Genomic DNA, 26,251 nt, shown 5'->3' with positions numbered 1-26,251 from the left:
TTTAATACATTTGCAAAGATTTCAAACTAAGTTCTTTCACGTTGTCATTCATTATGGGGTATGGTTTGCAGAATTTTGAGGAAAAGAATGACTAATTCATTTTGGAATAAGTATGTAACATAACAAAATGTGGAAAAAGTAAAGCGCTGTGAATACTTTCCGGATGCACTGTATGTTAGAGGAGTGATCCAGGCAAAACAATACCAATTGTGAGGGCTCATTTGTTTCTCAGCTAAAAGAGAAGGCCACCCCAGCTCTATCAGGGTGCCATGTTCTTTAACCACTTCAATACTGGATCCTTTCACCCCCTTCCTGCCCAGGAGAGTTTTTATATTTTGGTGCTGTCAGTTTGAATGACAATTACTCAGGCATGCAACACTGTACCCAAATTAATTTTTTTGAGACAATCAGAGCTTTTTTTTGGTGGTAATTAATCACTAGATTTTTTTTATTTTTTTGCTGTATAAGCGAAAAAAATTGCCAACATTTTCTTTAACAAACATGTTTTCCTTATTTTCTGCTCTAAAATTTTGCAATTGTTTTTCTTTGGTGAAAACAACCCACATCAGTGTATATTATTTAGTTTGTGTGATACTTATAGAGTCTACAAACTATGGTATATACAGGGCTCAAAATTTTAAGCCATGAGCTACTAGCCAGGCCTAAAGGGTTACTCGCCACCAGTTGCCCCACCCTACCCTGCCCCTAATTTCACCCCTAAATATGCCCTCATAAATTATCTAATGAAATTACACTGCAAAATGTTTTATGCAGAATTAAGTTACAAAAATAAATATTAACAACTTTATCAGCGCCAATCAATGCAGCCTATCAGTGCTCATCAGCGTCCATCAATGCAGCCTATCAGTGCTCATCAGCACCCACGAATGTAGCCTATTAGTACTCATCAGTGCAGCATCATCAGTGCAGCTTATCAATGCAGCTTATCAGTACCCATCAGTGCGGCCCCTTCAGTGCCACCTCATCAGCAGCCCCACCAGTGGCCATCAATGCAGCCTCACCAGTGCCCAACAATGCACTCTCACCAGTGCCCAACAATGCACCCTCACCAGTGCCCATCAATGCACCCTCACCAGTGCCCATCAATGCACCCTCACCAGTGCCCATCACGGTAGCCTCACCAGTGCCCATAATTGCCCATCAATGCCCATCAGAGCAGTCTCACCAGTGCCCATAATTGCCCATCAATTCAGCCTCACCAGTGACCATCAGCGCAGCCTCATCAGTGCCAATAAATGCCCATCAATGCAGCCTCACCAGTGCCCATTAATGCAGCCTCACTAGTGCCTATCAATGCAGCCTTACCAGTGCCCATCATCAATGCAGCCTCACCAGTGCCCATCAGCATAGCCTCACCAGTGCCCATAAATGCAGCCTCATCAGTTCCCATAAATGCAGCCTCATCAGTGCTCATAAATGCTCATCAATGCAGCCTCACACGTGCCCATCAGCACAGCCTCATTAGTGCCAATAAATTATTTTTAATGCAGCCTCACCAGTGCCCATCAATGCAGTCTCACCAGTGCCCATCAATGCAGCCTCACCAGTGAGGAGGTGAGTGAGGATCAAACTCACAGAGCGGGGATCGCCTGCTGTGAAAGCTTTGATTTGAATAGCCTGGTGTTCCCGTAGCTTAGAGTCACACAAAGTCCCACCTCCTGGATCGGCTCCTATGATAGACGTCACATGTTCTGGCATTGGACCAGTGCTCTGTCTATCGTAGAAGCCGATCCAGGAGGCGGGTCTTAGTATGACTGCGAACATCGGGCATTTCAAATCAAAGCTGTCCCAGCAGACGATCCCCACTCTGTGTGATAATCGGGAAGCTCTCATCTTCCTGACCTCTCACTTCCCCTGGCTGATTGCTGGGAGAACAGCTCCCATTTAACCCTGCCTGCCGGCAGCACATGTCCCCCACCCACTCTGAGGCAGCCCCACACTCATCAATCTTTTTCCACTCGCCAAGCAGGCAAGTGGAAAATATGAGTGGAAAATATGAGGGCTGCTATACATTTTTGCAAAAGTGGAAAATATGAGGGCTGCTATACATTTTTGCAAATTGATCAATCCTGATGTACTGACTGCCTATCCCATTTCTTGAGGCCCTAAAATACCAGAAAAGTACAAATACCCCCAAAACATCCCTCTTTGGTAAGTAGACACCCCAAGGGAATTCAATTTTTTTTCTCACAAAGTTGTCATTTTAACAAGGTACTGTATTTCTCACACACAGCATAAACATGCTTATAATTACACCCCAAACCACATTATACTATGCCTTCCAGAAATGGGGCTACCACATGTGCAGGGCTTTAATTACACCTCAAAACACATATTACTACTACCATATGTGAGACTTTTTCACAGCCTAGCCAAATAGAGGGATACAAAATCCAAGGAGCACCTTTGGACTTTAATTACACCCCAAAACACATTCTACTATACTTTCTGAGTATGGGGATATCACATGTGTGAGACTTTTTCACAGACTAGCTACATAAGGGGTCCCAAAATCTAAGGAGCCCCTATGGGCTTTCAAGGAGCATACGTTACACATCTAATTTCCTGACTACCACATATTTGGAGGCCCTGGAGCATCAGAGTAACCCATTTTGGAAAGTAAGAACTCCAAGGTATGTGCCGAAGGTCATAGTGAGTCTCTTAAAAATGTCATTTTTTGCCACACGTTTTTGAAAAATGCAGGAAAGAAAATGAAAATGCATTTTTTTTAAGTTGCCAATTTATAGGAAATTTCTCACACACATTATAGGCATACTTAGATTTACAACCCAAAACACCTCCTGCTACTTCTCTTGAGTGTGCTGATACCACGTGTGAGACACTCAATTTTTTTGATTGTAAAACCTTGAATTGAGAGTAACTTGGTCTGAGAGTGATTTGCAAGACCAGCAAAATTTTTTCAGAAATCTTGACTTGATAAACAAGTAGCTCATGTCACAACGGAGTATAAAAAAGAAGAGAGGCGCCTCTAAGTGTAGCAATATGGTTACATTTAATGAAGGTACAACATTTAGCCACTCACGTGGTTGATGATTAAAAGAGGCACATCTAAGTATGCAGGCATCTGGAGTAAAGCTGTCCACATAGACCATCCTCCGCACTGCCATCAACGTCACCCCTTCCACACCGCACTCCACAAACGCTTCAAGCCTCACTTTCAGATCGCTCTACTGCAGGATAGTCTTCCCCGGTCATGGTTACAGACTTACAGGGGTGATAGGAGGGGGGGTGCAGAGTATGGTCCACGTGGACAGATTTACCCTGGATGCCTGCATACTTAGATGTGCCTCTTTTAATCATCAACCATGTGAGTTGCTAAATGTTGAACCTTCATTAAAATGTAACCATATTGCTACGCTTAGAGGCGCCTTTCTTCTCTTTTATACTCTGTAGCCTGGATTTTGCTTCTAATCCCCTTGTGGAGGCTGCCATTTGTGGATGGACATTTTATAGCTACACAACCTATCACATTGCTATATTCTTTTATAAGGACTATAAACTGAAGGACTTATGAACAAATGGTTGTGGAATAAATCATCTGAGTTTCCATTATTTCTTATGGGGAAATTTGCTTTGATATACAAGTACTTTGGATTACAAGTATGTTTCCGGAATGAATTATGCTCGCAATCCAAGGTTTTACGTACAAGATGATTTATCTTGTGTATAACACAAATCAACCAATTGTATCAAAACCAATGTATTGTAATGGCTGCCACTATATGAAAGTTTGGGACTATAGCTTAGTGTAGCTTCACCTATAGCAGTCCCAGTTCCTATAAGCCAAGCAAGCCTAGCCTACTTGTACATGGCTGCCCTCAGGAATGCCATGTTCACTGGCGATAACTGGAACTGGTGTCTTGATGGAACATAGTCATTTGGACGTTCAGATAAATCAGTTCAGGCACAGGCATGGTCAGTAAACAGGCCAGGGTCAGTGCAGGTGACAATCAGGGATGCCAACTGTGACTGGCTGCACTGCTAGTGGTCATTCACACGAGGTTGTAAGCCAGTAAAACCTTACGGTTGAGCCTCCGTTTTACCACCCTTACACCACTACCCACTTTAGCTGCAGAGGCAACAGCTGGTGATGTACACATGCCATGACCCCCATGCTTTGTAGCTGTGGCAGGATTTATACTACCTGTACACCCACCAATCGTGACCTTTTCGTTGAAATGGGGTGCTTGTGCAGGGTTTAAAGCAGGTGGCGAGGAGCACATACAATGCCTGTGATTAGGGACAATATGGCTGGTGTGGTGGTGATCGTGGACAAAAGGGATGGTGTGGTGGTGATTAGGGGCACAGGGACTAGTGTTGAGGTGATTTGGGACACTGGGACTGGTGTGGCGGTGATCAGGGGCGATGCCATTGGTGTGACTGTGATCAGGGACCACAAGACTGGTGTGGCTGTGATCAGGGACCACAAGACAGTATGTTAAAAAAATAATTGTACAATCTTGAGGGCTGGGGGGTTTGCTTATGGGGTGATCAGGGATTTCTTTTTCACACTGTGATTGCTGTTTACAGTGATGATAGCTCCTCACCCCTCCCTCCTGCCATTGCCCCCATAGCATGCAGCTTGCTTTTGGGGCACCTGAGCAGGCTCACTCCCGAACCTCTGCTCTGTGTGTCTATTCACAAATGGAGCATGGCTTGGCCCCACCCCTGCTCTCTCATTTGCTCACTGGCTGTGATTGACAGTAGTGGGAGCCAAGGGCCAATAAAGGAGGAAGAGACCCAAGAGAGTTGCTGCTCTTGCGTACATTGTTGGTTTATGATGAGGCTCAGGTAAATATTAGGGGGGCTGCTTTTTACCTTTGTGCATTGAAGACAAAATCATGAACAAATAAACTAATAAGACATCATGTTCAAACAGCCAATGTCCCCATGCTCTCCAGTAAAGATTAGCATAGGCTGGGGCACATTTAGTGTCCATCACAGTTCCATGTGTGTATCAACAACATGTATCAAACAAATTATTATTATCTTCTATGAAAAATCCCAGTAGCTTGAGAGTTCCTAGTTCCCGTTTCTTGAACAGGTCTCAATAATGTTCAAATCCAAACAGTGAGAAATTGATGAATATAATATCTTTTTATCCAATGTAACTAATATGGTACCCTAGGTAACTACAATATTTCCCAAAAGAGCAAAAAGATGGGTGGTTTCCTTAATATATGATAGTAATGACAGCCATGGTTGATAGATTCTACAGATGTATTTCACTCACTCATAAGGTCAGGGAACCCCTAGCTGAGTTGTTTGGTTTCCCAGGGGGAACCATGACCCATTCATGCACCTTTGTGGAGTGCATAAAAAACTGGTATGTCGTTTCTTCAAAAACTCAACCATCTTTTTGTCAGGTATATTTTCATCATAGGCCCAATCAATTATGTTGAATAATGCTCTCTAAACCTATAGCTGATATCTTCGTGTACCACTATATTTCATAATGAATTTCCTAGAGACTCTTGAAATCTCTATTCCTAAAGAATATCTTTACAACCACACATTCTCCACAATGGTTGTCCAAAATGTTCCTATCCTTATCCAATGTCTTTTTTAAAATTTCTCTATGCTTACCTCAATTTCTGTATGGCCAAACATTCTGTCCAAGTCAAGTTATCCCCTTAGACACTCTGAAAATCCATTTGTCTCAAATCTTGTGCAACAGCTTCAACAATAGGCTATGTGTTGGAGATGGAGGAAATGTTGTAGACTCATGTGGGTGTGCCCCATGGCATTAGAAGCCATTGGGATCCCATTTTTGCTTATACCTTCTTAGGAGATGATTATTCACTATGGAAGTATCAGGAATCCAGGAAAGCAAGTCAAGTACTTAGCATGCACTCATGGCATACTTGTAGGAGGCTCAAACACCATCTGGACATTCTCTATTTACAGAGCGATTTTCCCAAGTTATGACCACACTAGAACTGACATAGTGGACATTGTGAGTATGTGCTCACATAAACTGCATACGAGTTTACATATTCAGCAAGAGAGATTTTGCTGTTTATTATGTTGGAGCTGTTTATATATATATATATATATATATATATATATATATATATATATATATATATATATATATATATATATATGTATATGTGTGTGTGTCTGTGTATGTATGGGATGCAGTCTATTTAAAAGGTTGATGTGTAAGCATGCTTTAAATTACCACTATGGATGAAACGTAATAATCCAGTCTATGGTAGAGCAAGGGTGCTGTCTTTACAGACATGTGAACAGTGTGATGTTTGAATTATCCTCGTGCAGTGTCCTTGTTTTAGCAGATATCTCAGTGAGGGGATAATCCGATACCCTGTAGATGTCCCATACTTTGAAACCCTCAGTTGCACTTGGAATATATATATGCAGGGATGTTACAGCTACAGCTTTTTTGCAACTTAAAGGTTTCCCCTTTTGTATGATATATTCTGTAGGGCAGTGGTCCTCAACTCCGGTCCTCGGGGCCCACTAATAGGCCAGGTTTGCAAGATAACTAAATTACACCACAGGTGATCTCATTTGCTGCTCAGTGATTGCAGTATTCTAGTCTGCATCTCCCCAAGGTAATACTTAAAATCTGGCCTGTTAGTGGGCCCCGAGGATCGGAGTTGAGGACCACTGCTGTAGGGCATAAAAATGCCTGGGATATGACTTTTGGTTTAAGGTTGGATTTTCCTTGATGAATGCATGAAGAAATGTAGTCATGGGGTATGTACACATTCTTTATAAATACCGTATGTGGAATATCCACATATATGTGCAAGTTATGTTGCTGACAGTACTGTCATTTATTTATGCTAGGACAGCTCTTAAATTTTTATACAGTAGGCTCATGGGTTTTATTGCGGTACTATATTACCATGGTATTGTCCTATGTTCATGTACAATAAACAAACTTGAGTGGGACATAGCTTGGTTTTTCCTTTATTTGAGATGTTATTTGCATATTACTATGATGAGTGTATAATCATATATTTGTGCTCTGCTGCTGTATTTTATAAACAGTATATTTTCTTTGGTGCTATATTTCAAATTTACAATAGATTTCAGTCCAGTGGAAGATTTATAGCCCATTAATTTTTCTTTTATTTCTGACTGATTACCTTTAATGTGATTCTCTTTTTATGCACAACTACCTTTACCTTTAAAAACAGCAATGAGCCAAAGTTCTGTGATTATTTATAAAATGAAAGTGAACAATGTTATCCCAAGAGGTTACACTTTACTAAGGTGCTGATACTGCCCACACTCTCAGCCTGTGGAGTTTTATCTATCATCTATTTACTGTGTGTGGTGAGCATTTGTATATTTTTGTTTTGTCTTTTTTTTTGCTCCTTTTTACTTTTCTTGATTGCAGTTTGTTTTCTCAAAAATTATATGATATGTATTTTATGTTTCTATCAAGTCTGCCATTGAGCTAAGGGTCTCTGATGAAGCACTGTAGAGAATTATAATCCAGCAAAACGCGTTAGGCGCATGCCATATATTGTATCATCATCAGACTATTCACATCCGTTGGATTGATCTATTCTTCATGGCGGATCTGTAATGAAACTTTCATATTGTTGTGCTGTTTTTTGTATTTTTTACATGTGTATACAATAAATTTGTTTTTAATCGTATTTAGATTCTTTATTACGCTCACCTTTGGATACTCCACCCCCCCTAAAGTCCCCTTTATTTTATCTAGCAGGGTTGGTTTTGTTGGTGGTTCATTGGAACACCAGACAATCCTCCCATTCTTTTAATTGTGTCTATCTATTACTGGGATGTGGGTGTTGATATATGCAATTATCCTCAACACCGAGTTATATCTCTTTGACATATATATATATATATATATAAATATATTCAGATCTGAACAGATTCAGAACATTAGTCCCTGCAATAAGTAAAATAAAAAATATTAAAACAAATAAAGTGATAGTATAACAATGGTGAATGCAATCTCCCATTAACAAATGCTGTGCTCAACCCGTGCTTCTTGCTCCAAACTGATGCTTAAAACGAGTGTTCCACTTTCCATTAGTGTTAAAATTCAATCACCATGTCACCGCCAAGTTCTCCCCCCCTCTAGGAATAATCTCACCTGAGGGAGTGTGATCTCTATACTTAAGTGAGATCAATGCACACCTTTTAGCCTTCACTGGCTTAGAAATCCCCTGCCGATGCTTCCTCACACATGGCTCATGATGATCTGTAATATCCAAAGTGCATGTAGAAAAAAAACAACTAATAGTGTGTATATCCTCCAAACAGACTTCAATTTATTAAAAAAAAAAAGCAGGCTACTCACATTGCTTAGGTGCTTCCAGCATACCAAGCTAAAACAAGTGCTGTTTAAAATCAGTGTTTTGGCTCACTCCACACAAGCCTTGCAGACCACAATCAGATGCACAGCCCCACGCTGGATACAGACGTCATCACCGTCCTGGCCATTCCCCTACGCGTGTCGACACAAGGTCACGTCTTCCTCAGGGGGGATGATCTATTGGACGTGCGGGATGTTCATGCATAAATATAGGCGGGCGTCATTTCGCCATAGACCACGTGCAATGCCATTTTTTTGTAGATTGGCTCCATTATTGCATCCTCCGGACACTATCAGTGTCATTGATAACAAAGAACTAATACACAGGCCGTATTGCGGAGGATTGTGTATGTTCAACAGCAATGTAAAAAACAAATTTAATACATCAATAATAGATACAACACACAATATATACATAGGTGAGATTATTCTTAGAGGGGGGAGCACTTGGCAGTGGCATGGTGATTGAATTTGAACACTAATGGAAAGTGTAACACTCATTTTAAGCATCAGTTTGGATCAAGAAGCACGGGTTGAGCATAGCATTTGTTAATAGGAGCTTGCATTCACCATTTACTATCACTTTACTTGTTTTTATATTTTTTTATTTTACTTATTGCATGGACTATTGTTTTGCAAGATCTGAATATATATATTATTTTTTATATACTACTAGCGGATGTAATCCATGTTGTTTTTCATGTATTAAGCACTGTGGTTTATTAGTATATATCAAAGTTTTATATATATATTTTTATTATATTTTTTCTAACACTTATAATTAGCGCGGTATAATTTAGAATTGTATTCTGTGATTATTTAGTCTATAAAGCATTCAATTCAATGAACAATTGCCCTGTACATAAAAACAATGTACACAAAAAAGAACTTGAGTAAAGCCGGCCATAGAACGTTCAAATCTCGGCCTGTTCAGCAGGGACTGACTGAGTCTGAAAACCATGTATGGGCAGGGTGAATGTATCCAAGTTAATCGAACAACTTGGGTACAACCAGCCTGTCGGATTTTTCATCTGATTATTGCTAGCGGCTATTATAGCTGCTAGCAGTAATAATTGTGTTCTCCCGGTGGGGAGGACTCCCCACGCTGGGAAAACACAATGGCTCTGCAGGAGGGATTCAAGCGATTTTTCCTAGTTGCAGGAAAGAAAACCGATCCGTCTATGACCGGCTTAAAATTACATGTAGTGGTCAATTATTGACAGATGCAGTTCTCCCAGTCCCATGCACCGTCAACTGTTATCACTTGCTGAAACCAGATAGATGTCTTTTTTGTTCATCTATGGCTATAGCTACCAAATTATAGAATTCATTATTGCGTTTTAAGATATGGTTTTTCTGAGTAAATCATATCATTAACAAAAAAAAATGTAGAAAAGAGGTCACTAAAGAGAATGAGGATATAATGAAAGCAGAATCTATTTGGTATTTAAACATTTTGTTAACCTAACCTGAATTATCTTCATCTTTGCGTATCTTTAGCTTCACCAGGTCTTCACATTGCTGTAAAATTTGAACTGCATCCTCCATGGAGCAGTTGTCCAGCCGAATGTTGTCTATGGCAAGCAGTTTATCTCCCAGCTCCAGGGTCCCTGTGCTGTACATGGACAATCATGATTTTTACATAAATAACAACTCATCCTTTATATTTTCCTATTCCGTGAGAGTGCAGGAGTATATATTTCCTCTTTATTGCACGTCAATTTTTTTAACATCTATTTTTAGCAAATATTTCCTCCAGTTGCACAAAACACCAAATTAAATTAAATAATTTAGTCAAAAAGATGCAGATGTTTCCATAATCTAGAAAACATAAATCTATCATAAAAAAAAACTATAAAAAGGTCACATACTGTATTTACTTTGAACACAAAAAGTTTACATTCAAGTTATATCGTGGCATAGTTCTACCATAGGCATATTGCCAGGATCTCTACCAGTCACCTTTACTTAGAATTAACCCAATAGGGCAGCAATACAGGAGGTGCCATTGTTGGTTTTTAATGCCCTCCTAATCCTGGCTTCACTCTCTGTAAAAGCATACTGGACAGGAGCTCTGGCTTTTTAGACTTAACTTACTTCATGCTTAAAGCTGAACAGAAAAAAAAATACCCTTCCAGTGGGGCTCAAAAAGGTAAATGCTCATTTATGCCTATGGTACAAGTAAAAAGTACTTTTACTTAACCAATCACTTGCTCCTGAAGGCAACCCTTGTGCTACAAAGCTGGTCGCTGCAGTCCCTTTATCTATGGAGTTCCAACAGTCGCAGGTACTCTGAAGTAATCAAGTACAATGCAGAGCTAATACCACTGCATTGTATGTGAGGTTGCTGAGGGATTGCCCACAAGCCAGAGTGTCAAGGAGAAGAGCTGAGAGCCGGTTGCCAAAGTTGGAAGGGATAAGGTAAGTATAAGTCCTTGTTACTGGTACCCTAGGCATAAACATATATTTAACCCTTGCACAGCAGAAGCGGTCCAATTGCAAGGTTTTTATGTTGGTTTCCTTCTAGTTGAATTTGAACCACTTCCATACCGGGCCAATTCTGGCACTTCTCTCCTACATGAAAAAATCATCATTTTTTTTTGCTCTAAAATTACTCAGAACCCCCAAAAATGAAATCTTTTTTTTGCAGAGACCCTAGGGAATAAAATGGCAGTTATTGCAACTTTTTATGTCACACAGTATTTGCGTAGAAATTTTTTAAATGCGTTTAAAAAAAAAAATGTTTTATGAATTAAAAAAAAAAAAAAACACTAAAGTTAGCCCAATTTTTTTGTATAATGTGAAAGATGATGTTACGTTAAGTAAATAGATACAGAACATGTCATGCTTTAAAATTGGGCGCACACCTGGAATTGCGCCAAACTTCAGTACTTGAAAATCTCTATTGGCGATGCTTTAAACATTTTTACAAGTTATTTGTTTAGAGTCACAGAGGAGGTCATGGGCAAGAATGGTTTCTCTCGCTCAAACGTTTGCAGCGATACCTCACATGTGTGATTTGAATGGTTCTAAATATCCCTTGTAATAATAATAGGGCATGGAATGTCCTCTTTACAGAGAGATGTGGGGTCTATAAACCCCACATCTCTCCTCTAGCCTGAAAAGACTGAGATAAAAAAAAAAAAAAAGTGATCTCAGCCTTTCCGGTTATAAAAACGACAGTGTTTACAGCAGCCGAGGCTGACATAACGCCATAGCATTGCGCTCGGCCTCCGAAGGTCAGAGACTGCCTCCCTCCCTCACGCCGCCAGCAAAAACAATTAAGCCGCTATGATTGTTTTTATGGCGCAGGGAATTGCCGGCAGCACCTGCAGCTCATTAAGATATCCCCCCACTCAAAGTCCAGGATGTCATATGATGTCCAGCGGGGGGGAAGTGGTTAATCTATTCCAGTGACCCACTACTAGTCGATGAAGCGATTATCCTGAATACCCTATAGCATGTGCCTTTAAAAATTGATTCCGCAATGGCAGTTCCCATAATTCATAAAGCTGTGCCTATAGAGCATCAACATATTCCACAGTGATTTGTGTGTACAAAGAATCATTCATATCAGTTTCCAAGCTGGAAGAAGCTTAAAACTGAATCTAACCTCACCTACAATGAGGGCTCCTTACCTGACCATGTTCTGTCAAGGGAACAATATACTACATATAAATGTAATGCTTGGTACAACTGTCCTGTAGGAACATAAAATAAATCTATGCCCCTGAGTAGTTATATAGTAAAGTAGGCTTCATACATGTTTTATGATTTATACCATTACAAAAAGTTAAAGAACAGAACACTCACCGATGTGCAACACTGCCTTTCTTTATATCTGAAATAACCAGTGGATCTCCTGTTTTCCTACTGGATGGAGCTGTAAAATGCACACAAAAAAAGCAGGAGGTTATCAAGCTAAAACTCTGATCCAACTAAAATTTGTTTTATATTATAAAAAACCATCACAACATAATTAAAATTAGGAAAACTGCATTCTATATATTGAGAAACACAAACAATGACAAGTTCAATAAGGGAACAGAAGACCAATTCGCCCTCGGCATACAGAGATGAATATATGAAATAAAACCTATATTAATAAGATTATAAAACAAGTCACATTTAAGCCTCCTGGGCTCTGGGGAAGGCAACAGACCATTGTTGTAAAAAGGAGAATCTCAAGTTATGAAAAGGAGATAGTAGTGGAATTATTAAAAAAAATGTGTATGATGAATAAAATTAAAGAGCTTGAATCTATAGCAAGCAATCAGTTCAGTAAGCAGATAGATCCTGATGGGCTACAACATGTAATGTACTTTGTTCTGATTAACTGAATAGGACCGTTATTACTCACAACAGTCAAACTATAATCAAACCAGTCTTAGGTTAAAGAATATAAATCTCTTGTAGTGGATACCTTTTACCACTGCATGTAAGATCTACTGTATATCTATTTAAAAGTTGAATTAAAACATATGGTGCCTATTTTAGATATGCCACTATTTGATGGATGCTAATAGAATACCTTGTCGGTCTGTTGTGTACTGATATTTGTATTATTTCTGCCTTTCCCCAGAGTAGACTATTCACAATGAGATGTTGCAATTGTATAGATATTTGTACATTTTCTGTGATATATCTGTGTGTTTTGTTTTTCTTATTAGATATATGTAATCAGAGCTTTCTGTGATATTCAATCTACTCGGTCCTGAAGAAGCGGGCACTCCCGTGATACGCATAGACCAGCTTACTACTGATCACATATATCTAAGCTCTGTATTATATGTATGCTTTAATCGTGTGTTGTATGTTACATGTTATGATACCTTTTTAATGTATATTTTGAATAACAGTTTTGCATTTTTACTAAACAATTTAGTGCTTGCTGGGCTCTCACCCTTCTACTTGTTTTCGTTTACATATAAGCGAAGATAGTTTACTAAATTGTAAAATTTAGGAAACCTTCAACTATTCCATATGCACGTGTTGTCAGGAACGTATTTTCATTATTATTTTCAAGTTCTAATTCAGAAGCTTAATGTGCTCAGTTTTTACGATTTCATTTACAAATAGTTTTTAATATAGAGGTATGGTTGGGACCACCAACGCACTATATATACACATATACACACACATACATACATACAGTACTGTGTAACATTTTTAGGCAGGTGTGAAGAAATCCTGTAAAGTAAGAATGCTTTTAGATATTTTAACCACTTTAAGACCGGAAGATTTTCCTGAATGACCAGGCCCTATTTAGCGATTCGGCACTGCGTTACTTTAACCACTTAAGCCCCGGAGGATATGGCTGCTCAAAGACCAGGACCTATTTTGCGATTCGGCACTGCGTGACTTTAACGGACAATTGCGCGGTCGTGCGACACTGTACCCAAATGAAATTGACATCCTTTTTTTCCCACAAACAGAGCTTTCTTTTGGTGGTATTTGATCACCTGTGCGATTTTTTTTTTTGCGTTATAAACAAAAAAAAAGCGACAATTTTGAAAAAAAAAATTTTCACATTTTTTTATATGAAATTCTCAAAAAAAAAACATTTTAGGCCACTTTGTTTTCTGCTACATATTTCTGTTAAAAAAAAAAAAAAAAAATCGCAATAAGCGTATTTTGATTGGTTTGCGCAAAAGTTATTACGTTTACCAACTACGGGAAATATTTATGTCATTCTTATTGTTTCTTCTTAAACTAGTAATGGCGGCGATCTGCGATTTATTTTGCGCGACTGCGATATTGCGGCAGACAGATCGGGCCCCTGACTGATATTTTTTACACTTTTGGGGGTACCAGTGACATTACTACATTAATCAGAAAAGATAAATTCGGATTCTGTGTTTTAAACCTGGAATCTTGCCAACATCCCTAATGAATATGGAACAAAAATAACCCCTGAGGATTGGGACTTTCAACGGCAAGAACCAGGACTTGAGTATGAAAATATATAAATGTATAATGAATTATGTGATATATTGTTTCTAACATTGTTTAATACATGTGAAATCTAATTCTATACTTACCATTTGCATCATACTCATTGTTACCTTTTATGCTCCTAGTCTGAGCTCTGGTGTTTTCTGGACTATCGAGAAAGGCAATTGGACCGAAACGCGTCTAGTCCGATCCAGACACCTCAGACCCTCTTGGTTCCAAGACGTATCTATGACCTTGTTTTTATCATATACTTCATGTGTGATTATGTATGTTTCATCTTTGTAATACGTGTAATAAAATTTATATATTTTCATACTCAAGTCCTGGTTCTTGCCGTTGAAAGTCCCAATCCTCAGGGGTTATTTTTGTTCCTTACTACATTAATCAGTGCTATTAATATGCACTGTTACTGTAAAAATGACACTGGCAGGGAAGGTGTTAACTTTATTGGTGATCAGGGGGTTAAATGTGACCCTAGGGACGTGATTCAAACTGTTAGGGGGCGTGGCTAGTGAAGTAATCACAGAGACATACGATCCTACATAGCAGGATTGTATAGCCTCTGTCATTACTTCAGGGAGAATGACAGACGGCTGTGTTTACATCAGCCGTCTGTCTTTCTCCCTCTCCTGTGGGAGATCGTGAGTGGCCGGCGGACATCAGAGCCGCAGGTCACACGCGCGAGCTAGGCAGGGAACGAGTGCGCGCGCGCTCGCCCCCTACAGGCTCGTGGGCGAGCGACGTACCCCTACGTCACTTTGCCCAGGAGAGGCTGACTGCCACAGTAAATAGTCGTGCGACAGTCGGCAAGTGGTTAATGGACAATTGCGCGGTCGTGCGACACTGTACCCTAACATTTTTCACATTCTGCTATATAACATACCCCCCAACAAAAAAATGTAAAAAAATCATCATTTTTTAACATTTTAGGCCAATTTGTTTTCTGCTACATATTTTTGGTAAAAAAAAAAAAAAAAATCGCAATAAGCGTATTTTGATTGGTTTGCGCAAACGTTATTGCGTCTACAAACTACGGGAAAGATTTATGTCATTTTTATTGTTTTTTTTTTTACTAGTAATGGCGGCAATCTGCGATTTTTTGCGTGACATTCAGTTTTTTATTTGTTAACAAAGTTTGAAATATCCAATAAATTTCGTTCCACTTCATAATTGTGTCCCACTTGTTGATTCTTCACAAAAAATTACAGTTTTATATCTTTATGTTTGAAGCCTGAAATGTGGCAAAAAGTCGCAAAGTTAAAGGGGGCCGAATACTTTCGCAAGGCACTGTATGTGTAGCGCTTAACTCATTGGTAAAGACATGAAAAAAAATTAATGAAATAAATAAACAATATGTGATGTCCACAAAATTTGTGATAATTGATGAGTCCACTGATATCAGTTCCAATGAATAGGTGCACAAAAAAAAATGGATTTTTGTAAAATCTTACCGTAAAATCCTTTTCTCTTAAGCTCATTGACAGACGTAGTCCTCGTTGATTAATAACAACTCGGGTTATACTGCCCTCTACAGGAGTAGGACTAGACAGGAAAGAAAACGTTCTGGCCACACCCTAGGGGCAGTCCCAGAGGGTATATCCTCTCACTTCCTGCTACAGCAAATCAGTTATGTCACAAAGCAGTGTTTAGAGAATTTAACCCAACCCAACTCAAAACAGAGGGGCGGGTACTACGTCTGTCAATGAGCTTAAGAGAAGAGAAAAGGATTTTACGGTAAGATTTTACAAAAATCCATTTTTCTCTGTCGCTCATTGACAGACGTAGTCCTCGTTTTAATAAAAACTCGGGACGTCCCAAAGCAGTACCACAAATGAGGGGTGGGATGACAGAAATCAAAATCCAGAAGGCCCAACCGGAGCCAACCAGAAGCAGAAGGACTCATCGAGCAAAAAGATGAGACCTAAGTGAAACACCCAACAAACCCTTGAGGTAGACCAACAGTCTCCTCAGATTGCGGCCTGCAGAACCTTGTGGCCAAAAGAGGCATCTGACGATGCCATCACATCAACTTTATAAAATGTTGTAAAGGTATGAACTGACGATCAAGTCATCGCCTTGAAAACCTGGATCGCTGACGCCTGATGGCGGAAGACCCAGGAGACACTAGGCGCCCGAGTAGAGTGCGCCTTAACAGGGAACGGAGGATTCCAAACCTTAATAGAATAAGCCTGTACCACCGTCTGACTGATCCATCTAGATATGGTCGCGGCAGACACAGGCAACCCCCTTCAAGGGCTATCCGTGATCACAAAAAGTGAGTCCGTCTTACGAAAACAAGTTCGTAGTAGTCAAGTGTATCCTTCTGAACCCCATCCAAGGAGTGTAATGCAAACTCCCAAGGATGGCTAGTCTTAGGACACGGGGAAGGTAACACAATATTTTTATTCAGATGAAAACTCTGAAAACCACTTAGGAAGGAAGGATGGATTCGGAAGAAGAACCACCTTATCCCTATGAACCACCAGATATGGGGAACGTCAAGATAATGCGGCCAGTTCTGACACCCTGCGTGCAGAAGTAATGGCCACCAAGAAGGCCACCTTCTGGGATAATGTAAGCAAGGGAATCTCCCTAATATCCTCAAAGAGAAGTTTCTGAAGAACCGACCACACCAAATTAAGATCCCAGGCGGTAAGGGTGCGCGCACTGGCGGAGCCAGATGTCGCACCCCCTGGATGAAATTCCGCACCAAGGAATGATTAGCCAAAGGTTTCTGAACGCAGATTGCTAACGCTGAAACCTGACCCTTGATAGTGCTCAAGGACAGTTTCTGCTCAACCCCTTGTTGCAGACAGACCAAGATTCGGGTCACCGAATAGGTATGTGGGGGAAATCCAAAAGATTCACACCACGCAATATAAGACTTCCATGTGCTGGAAGTCGCTTTCCTTGCTTTAACTAGAGGTAGGAATAACTGAAGCTGACACTCCCTTGTCCTTCAGTACCTGGGTCTCAATGGCCAGGCCATTAAGCCAGCGATTTTAAAGCAAGATGGAAGATCGGTCCCTGAGACCGCAAATCCTCCCTGAGAGGAAGCCTCCAAGAAGCGTCCGCGACTAGCCTCACCAAGTCGGCGTACCAGGCTCGACGAGGCCAGTCCGGAATTTCCAGAATGACTGGAATTCCCTCCACCTCTATCCCGCGAAGAAGTTCCCGCAGTAACTTGAGAGGATGGAAGGCATGCCGTAGCTGATACTGCCCCCACGGGGCGATCAGCGTTTCTGCTGCGTCCGCTAGAGGATCGCGGGTGCGAGCTACAAACCTCTGCACCTTCCTGTTGAGCCAAGGTGCCAACAGATCCACATCCGGGGTGCCCCAATGAAGGGACAGCTAGTGAAAAAAATCTCTGGATGAAGAGGCCATACCCCTTGATCCAGAATCTGACGGCTGAAATAATCTGCCTGCCGATTTCCCACCCCCGGAGTGAACACTGCGGGGAGATCCGGAACAAACCGTTCCGTCCAACGAAAGATGCTAGTCGTTTCGATGGCCACCAGGACACTCTAAGTGCCCCTTTCTTGACATAAGTCACGACCGTGGCATTGTGCGATTGGATCCGAATCGGGCTGCTCTAGAGCTGCTCGGTCCAGTAAATCAGACAACATCTGATCGCTCTCAGTTCCGATACCCTATTCGTAACCTGGATACTATCGGAAGGAATGACTTCCCCTGGTTGAGCAACAGAGGCTCCCTGGTCCGCTCGCCCAACCGGATCCGATTGTCCAGGAAATCGGAATTCTGATTCCATAAGAAAAGAATCTCCTTCAGGAGAATTCGGGTATGAGACTGGATATACGGTACTGCCTCTAAGAAGGCCACCATCCGTCCCAGCCAATTGACGGATAGCAACAACCGAATCGTTGACTGAACCTTCTGGAGTTTCTCCGCAAGGAGAAACCCTCTTGCCCAGGATGTATCCAACCTTAGGCCCAGATAGTTCAGTCTCCTGGTGGGAACCAGGGATGTGGGAAAGCGAAGAAAACCGCTGATGTCCTGCGATGATATAAAGATAGGCATCCTAAATGTCTATGGACGCCAGGAATCCCCCTGATGCAGAGAGGCCACCAGTGTTCGGATGGACTCTATTTTTCCTAAAGTCCAGAAATTGGACGCACCTTGCCCTCTTTCCTGGGCATTGTGAACAGGTTCGAATAGAACCCCTGAAACCGTTAAATGTTAGAAGGGAAGAATCGCACCGGTGGAAGTGATCGAAACTCGATCCTGTATCCTGACCGTATGACCTCGCGAACCCCTTAGTCTGGGGTTCTGGCAAGCCATGGATCCGGAAACCGGTGAAGACCTCCCCCCACCCCAGAGATGGGTAGGGGCGCATCAGGCTGTATTTTTCAGGCTTGGCTGAGCCGGACTTTTTGTTTAGCCGACCAGCGCCCTTTGAAACCCCTCTAAAGGTGCTTTGGAGGGTTTCGCCTTATCGCCCGCCCTCGCGGAACGAACAACTCCTTATGAGCAGAAAGGGAAGGTCCTCGTTGGTTACGAGGTCCTCTTTAACCTAACAGTCTGTGGCAAGACAGCAGGTGGTACCGTCTATCCTTTAAAGAGGGATTCCTCAAACGGATAGCGCCTAGCCATGCGTTAGGAAATAACAGGGGTTCGTTTCAAAACTACCCCATTTGGGTAAAGGAAAATCCTTCGCCCTTTTGGTAGGCTAACAAGTACCAAAAAGGAATTTCAGTCTCAGCTACCTCTGCTGGTGTAACCTCAAGACTAAAGGTTTCCCGGACGGACACAACTAGTGCATCCACCACTCTTGTGCTATGGCGGAGGCAGAAACGTTCTCCTCACTGCTGCGGAGACATTACCTGAGACAACAGCCCCATAAGAGGGACCTGCAGCTGCATTGACCAGCTCCGAATCCGTATCTGAAGTATCAGATAAACAATAGGGGTAGGCGGGGGTCGCTTCTTGAGCCCCGTCCCTGACAGGCCACCTCCACCCAGGATACCAAAGACTCCAAAACTGCAGATGATGCATTAAAAACAAGTGGGGTACTGGAGGGTCCTGCGGCCACCTTGAGGGGGATCAGGTGGGGATACCTATGCGGCAGGGTCAATGATTATACAAGACACTTGCCAGCGACAAAAAATGACAAAGTAAAAAACTTTTTTTTTTTTTTTGTGTCCCCCAGTCGCAACAGCGCCCCTCAGTGTTACCTGCATTTTTGGACCCCAGAGAGAGAGAGAGAGACCCCAAGGCTCATCCCTGATGCACAGAAGTTTTCATCAGCTTGCTCAGTGCTGTCCTGTTACAGACAGGAAGTCTTTGGCCCTATTTCCTGGGTAAAGGAGGCGGCTCCGCCCCTTAACACGCCTACCGGCGCCTCCCCCTGGCTCCACGAGGTGTTTGGTCACCTCAAACATGACCGCCCCCATGCTGGAGACACGAGGCTACGCCAATATGGCGGCCTTGTGTGCTCTGCAAGAAAATGGCGGCGGCCTGTTAGGATAGCGGCGGCTTAGCAGCGGCCTGCGGGATGCTGTATTCGGCCTAGCGGCCTGCGGGAGTGCATCGGCCCCCAAACTTCACCCTGGATGGTGATCAGCCTGGCCGGTGGTACCGGACTCTGGCGGGCCGCATGCGGTCCGTGCCTGCTCTTGCTGGAGGAATGCGATCAGGACTGCAGTTATACATGCATAGACATCGCCCTGTGAACACCTCTGACAGGTAGGATACCTTATGCTACCACAGTAATATTCTAGTACTGCCACTGACTTCAGTCATCTTTACAGTTTTGAAATGACATTAGATTGTCAGCTCCCAAACCAAGCCTACTGGTTTCTTGTTCACAAAAATCACACTCAAATAGGGGGATCTGTGACATGTTATAGGATAGAGGGGAGACCCATCCTTACCATTTCAGAGAGGGGCCCGCGTTCACCACAAAACCCGTCAGGGGGAAAAGGGGGAACATACTACTCACCATACTGGAACCAGGCGGGCGCCAACTCCTGACAGTACCCCTCTCCACCGGGGTGGGAGGGCTGTCGACCAATACGGACGCCGTGACTCATGGTCATTGGCGTTTAAGCGAGACGTTTAACTCGCAGGGTCAGTCCCCGTCCAGTGGGACTATGTCGCGGCCGACCCAGCGCGGAGCTATGGCCTGCACGCGCTCGTAGGCTGAACTGGGGTGACCACTGGATCTCAACATCCAGCCCGTTGCCCAGTTCCAGCTTTCTTGCTTGAAGATCTCACAGGAACACTGGAGAAAAAAAGCTGTCTAAAAATCTTCTAAGAAAAAAATCCTGCCAGGACCGAAGATCCTAGCAAGGTATCTAGGTCCTTACTCCTAACTAGACAGAAAAAAAACTGATTTGCTGTAGCAGGAAGTGAGAGGATATACCCTCTGGGACTGCCCCTAGGGTGTGGCCAGAACGTTTTCTTTCCTGTCTAGTCCTACTCCTGTAGAGGGCAGTATAACCCGAGTTGTTATTAATCAACGAGGACTACGTCTGTCAATGAGCGACAGAGAAAATTATATTTTTAAAATTCCAGTATTTGAGTGTCACTCCTATGGTTGAAAGACTTATTAGTGTAGCAAATCCCAGTGTGTGGATGCTGCTCCCTATGTTGGCTTGAAAAAGATGTACACAGGCTTTAGTGACAAAGGGCCGCTTACCAGATGTAGATGGTCATCCAAATTAATGGATAGACCTCAGCTCGCTTGTGAAAGTATTGGCAGGATCCACACAGTTTGATTCACACCGATATGTGGGTAGAAGGCACTCAGTAGCGGATGTTCGGAGATCATATATAAAACGGGGTATATGAAAAAAACATAGCGTGATACCGTACACACAGTGGGAAGAAGAGAAGTAGGAGTTTACACTCACAGGAAAGACCTCATTAATCCCGTGTATCGCATGCAAAGCCAAAATCAGGGAAAGGAACCACAGATCCCAGCAGATGAAGAAGCCACTCCGCCAGTAATTACACACACACACACCCGTGTCACACACCCGTGAGTAATCACCCAAAAAACATCCAAATATGCCGCTTACCAGATATACGTGGTCACCCGATCAAGGGATAGACCTCAGCAGGCTTCATTAACACTCAGGGGAGTTCGCCAGATATAGTGGTTTGGGGCATGTATGTAAAGACGTTCAATCAATTGCCAAAAAACAAAAAAATGTTTTTTGGGTGATTGCTCACGGGTGTGACATCTTCTGTAATTACTGGCGGAGTGGCGTCTTCATCTGCTGGGATCTGTGGTTCCTTTCCATGATTTTGGCTTTGCATGCGATACACGGGATTAATGAGGTCTTTCCTGTGAGTGTAAACTCCTACTTCTCTTCTTCCCACTGTGTGTACGGTATCACGCTATGTTTTTTTTATATACCCCGTTTTATATATGATCTCCGAACATCCGCCACTGAGTGCTTTCTACCCCCATATCGGTGTGAATCAAACTGGGTGGATCCTGCCAATACTTTCACAAGCGAGCTGAGGTATATCCATTAATTTGGATGACCATCTACATCTGGTAAGCGGCCCTTTGTCACTAAAGCCTGTGTACATCTTTTTCAAGCCAACATACGGAGCAGCATCCACACACTGGGATTTGCTGCACTAATAAGTCTTTCAACCATAGGAGTGACACTCAGATACTGGAATTTCAAAAATATAATTTTTTTGTGCACATATTCATTGGAACTGATATCAGTGGACTTAATTATCACAAATTTTGTGGACATCACATATTGTTTATTTCACTAATTTTTTTCATGTATTTACCAATGGGTTAAGCGCTACACATATATTTACTAATACTTTGCGGATTCTCTATAGGTCCATGTGTGCAGCTTCCCCCCCTTTTTTTCACAAATATCTTTTACACTGTTATTTCATATTTTCACTATTTTGTAGCGCAGAAATCTGTCCATTTTTTTATTACCTGAAACAGAAACAGCCGTATAGGAGGCTTAAAAGGGCTGATGAACAGCCCAACTCTGCTACTATGGTAAGGTTTTGGAAGACACAATGTAGTTTTACTGCATCAGCAAGGTCTCTCTCAGGCAAAGTTTTAAAAGCAGACTGGGGTTTCAAGATGTGCTGTTCAAGCTTTTTTGAAGAAGCACAAAGAAACGAGCAACATTGAGGGCCGTAGACACAGTGATTGGCCAAGGAAATAATGCAGCAGATGAAAGACACATCATGCTTACTTTTGTTCAACATCTGAAGATGTCCAGAAGTGCCATCAGCACAGAATTGGCAGAAACCAGTGGTACCTAGGTACATACATTACCTGTCCAGAGAAGGCCAAAAAGCCACAACTCCAGAAAAAAGCCTAAGTGACTCAACTATGCACAGAAACACAAGAATCGAGGTGCAGAAAAATGGCAGTAGGTGCACTGGACTGATGAGTCAAAATTTTAAAAATTAGGCAGTAGTAGGAGGCAGTTTGTTCATCGAAGGGCTGGAGAGGTATAATAATGAGAATGTGCAGAAAACAGTAAAACATGGTGGATGTTCCTTGCAAGTTTGGGGCTGCATTTCTGCAAATGGAGTTGGAGATTTGGTTAGGATCAATGGTGTCCTCTATGCTGAGAAGCTGAGAAATACAGGCAGATACTTATCCATCATGTCATACTGTCAGGAAGGCGTGTGTCATTAAAGTGACGGATAAGCTCCTCCTCTTCGCGGGTCTTCCCCCTGGCGCTCCTGGCTCTCCCCCCCCGCCAAATGCTCCCATAGAAAGCCACTTTCTATGGGCGTACTTAGCTAATAGCTCCTGCTGCTATTAATCTGCACTGTGAGGAGGAAAAAAGTAGAGAGAGCTACTGCTCTTATGTACAGTGCTGGGTCATAATTGGGGAAGCATGGTGGAGGTATCTTGCAAGTTTGGGGCTGCATTTCTGCAAATGGAATTGGAGATTTGGTCAGGATCAATAGTGTCCTCAATACTGAGAATTACAAGCAGATACTTCTCCATCGTGTAAATGGCCCCAAATGTATTCTGCTGCAGGGCAAGGACCACCAAGATACAGCCAATGTCATGTGGTTCTAAAGCCTTAAGCCTTTTTACCTTAATGCATTCTATGCTTTAAGGTGAAAAACCTTCTGTGGTACAAAATCCCCCCCCCCCCCTCCCTGCACTTACCTGAGTCTAATCCGATCCAGTCAAAGTGGCTTTCCATGGGGAAACTGGGCGTGGGTGAGGCTGATTTAAAGGCAAATCCAAATATTGATTTGATTTGGATTTTTCTTCTATTCATTTAGTTTCCATTTTGTTAATTGATAAAAATAGACTAACACTTCTATTTCTGAAAGCAATCTCAATATACAGCATTTTTTCACACCTGCCTAAAACTATATATATATATATATATATATATATATATATATATATATATATATATATATATACATACACACACACATACACATTACTTTTTTAAACCATCTTATTACTACTTTATATTTTTACAAATTGCCTGACAACATATAATGGAAAAAAAATTAAAACTTGGCTCCTTACAACCCCAGTATGAATGTAATTAAAGGGTAAGTCCACTACAATGAGATACAAATATAAACAGGGTCTATCGGGTTGAACTATCCTTCTTGCTCACAGAATGTAAGCGGAGTGGGGAATTCTGATGTAGAGGTTTTAGCACCAGGGTCCTCGAAAGATGTAAAAACCAATGATACTATCCATCATTAACTAAAATCAGTTTTGGTTGGACTGATCCTTTAATAACCCATTGCTTCTTTTTCTCAGAATATTGGACAATTCAAAATGTGCAAATATTTAAAAAAAAAATGATGCCAATTTCAAACTCTTCTCAGAGTTAGACACATTTCAATGACTGGTAATTTCTATTAAAATAATTACTACAATTATTCATATTTTGCAAAAATAACATCCGGCTTGCAGAAACTAAGCTGCAAACAAACACAAAATGTTATTAAATCAGCCTGTCCTAACATATGTGCATCTCTAATAACACAAGATACATCTAAACGTGTCTGCCAAATTAAAAGGAAAAAAAAAAAGGATGGCTCCATCAGTTTGTCACATAGACAGGCTGCATTTGTTACAACAATCTGTTGTGTAACTCTAATTCATTCAGCGAAAGCCCGATGAGTTTAATGGCTTAACTTTCCCAACTTCCTGCTTTGTCTACTGGGATGTAACCTGAGTGATCCCTGACTTGGCAATATCTATATTCTGCTAAGTGAAAGTGAGACACTGATACCTTAACTTATAGCTCTCCTGTCTATATCTATTTCTGCCAGCTGACCCAATCCTCATTCATAATTCATACACTTTCTATTATGTACTCTGTTCTAGGCATTTGTGTTAAGCAATCATCACCATCTTTTTTTTTAAGCATTTATATAGTATTGTTTAATGTTAATAATGTCGTTACTGTCCCAATAACAGCTCATATATACAGCAGGTCATTTGTTCTCCAGGGATGTTATGCATCTTTGCTGAATATTTCAGACTGTATATTAATATAGTCACATTTTCCACTAAGCATAAAACAGCATGAATTCTTTTTATGCTTGGCGATTACAGTAATCCCTAACACGGGGAGACATTTCTGGGCTGTGCTTCCAGCATTGTGTACAAGAGGGATGTTACCGCCATGGTTGAAATACCGACATGTTGACACATCTCAGCAGAGGGCTGCTAGAGATCACGTCATTTATGCCGAGTATAAGGAGCTGAAAATTTTGAACCTACACCATTCCAGCTTCTAGAGATAAACACATAATAAAGGTGATGAGGATTTAATATTATGACATATACTGGTAATAACCTTGTAAAAGTGTATCTGTAAAACGGAATTTTTGTAAAATCTTACCTGTAAAATTCCTTTCTCTGAGTCCTCCGACAGTCGCCGCCTCTTCATATTCGTCACATATGGGGTATTAGACTTTGCTCCGAAGGAGTAGCTAGGCAACAGAATATGTTAACATTAAAGCTTTTAACATATCCCACCCTCAAGGGGTGGTCCCCTCAGTCAATACCCTCCTACTTCCTGCAACCATATCTCAGTTTTAGTGGAATAGCAGTAGAGTATACAACCAAACCCCAAAAGAGGGGCGGGGGCGGCGACTGTCAGAGGACTCAGAGAAAGGAATTTTACAGGTAAGATTTTACAAAAATTCAGTTTTCTCTTACGTCCTCCGACAGTCGCCGCCTCTTCATATTCGTCACATATGGGGACGTCCCAAAGCAGTGCAAACATGAGGGGTGGGAAACGCATCCGCGCCGAAAAGGCAACGCAGTCTCCGCATCAAAGAAAGGAACCTTACCAAAGGAAGGAAACCAGCTGGGCAACAGGAAAAACAAGTGCTCAACAGGAGCAACAACCCAGGAAAAGACAAATAACCAGGGGATAAAAAACTTATCCCAACAGCCAGTGGTCCCCACAAGGGACCCTAGGGCAACGCCGCACTAAGAACCTTGCCGCCAAAGGAAGCATCCGCAGATGCCTGAACATCTACTTTGTAGAATTTTGTGAAAGTGTGCACGGTCGTCCAAGTCGCTGCCTTACACACCTGGGCTACAGAAGCCCCATGACGACAGGCCCAAGACGTACTCAGAGATCTAGTAGAGTGCGCCTTCACAGGCACAGGGGGAACCTTCCCCTGCAAAGCATAGGCCTGTTCAATGGTCTGCCTGATCCATTTTGCGATGGTAGAGGCCGACGCCGCCATGCCCTTCCGAGGACCCTCTGGAAGAACAAACAAGGAATCCGTCTTTCGAAAAGACTCAGTCGATTTAAGGTAAACCCTTATCGCCCGAACAACATCCAGAGAATGTAATCTCACCTCCTTTGGATGTTTAGGCTTCGCGCACAGCGAAGGCAAGACAATATCCTCATTAAGATGGAATTCCGAAACTAGTTTCGGAAGAAAAGAAGGATTAGG

General features: G+C 41.9%; 1 protein-coding gene across 12 annotated transcripts in view; it reads right to left on the bottom strand.

Moving 5' to 3' along the window:
• GRIP1 (glutamate receptor interacting protein 1) overlaps positions 1-26,251 on the bottom strand; it is a 1,071,013-nt gene that overhangs the window by 64,683 nt on the left and 980,079 nt on the right. For all 12 annotated transcript variants that reach the window (XM_082255180.1, XM_082255172.1, XM_082255177.1 and 9 more), the window contains 2 exons: positions 12,182-12,251; positions 9,838-9,983 (listed from right to left, as the gene is read on the bottom strand). In XM_082255180.1, the coding sequence (XP_082111306.1) occupies positions 9,838-9,983; positions 12,182-12,251 (216 nt within the window). The remainder of the gene's footprint in view (positions 1-9,837; positions 9,984-12,181; positions 12,252-26,251) is intronic.

The sequence above is a fragment of the Pelophylax lessonae genome (assembly GCF_965119305.1).
Source record: "Pelophylax lessonae genome assembly, chromosome: 4".
In the NCBI taxonomy this organism is placed as follows: domain Eukaryota; kingdom Metazoa; phylum Chordata; class Amphibia; order Anura; family Ranidae; genus Pelophylax; species Pelophylax lessonae.
The sequence above is the reverse complement of the archived record's forward strand: the minus strand, read 5'-3'. Positions and strand labels throughout refer to the sequence as shown.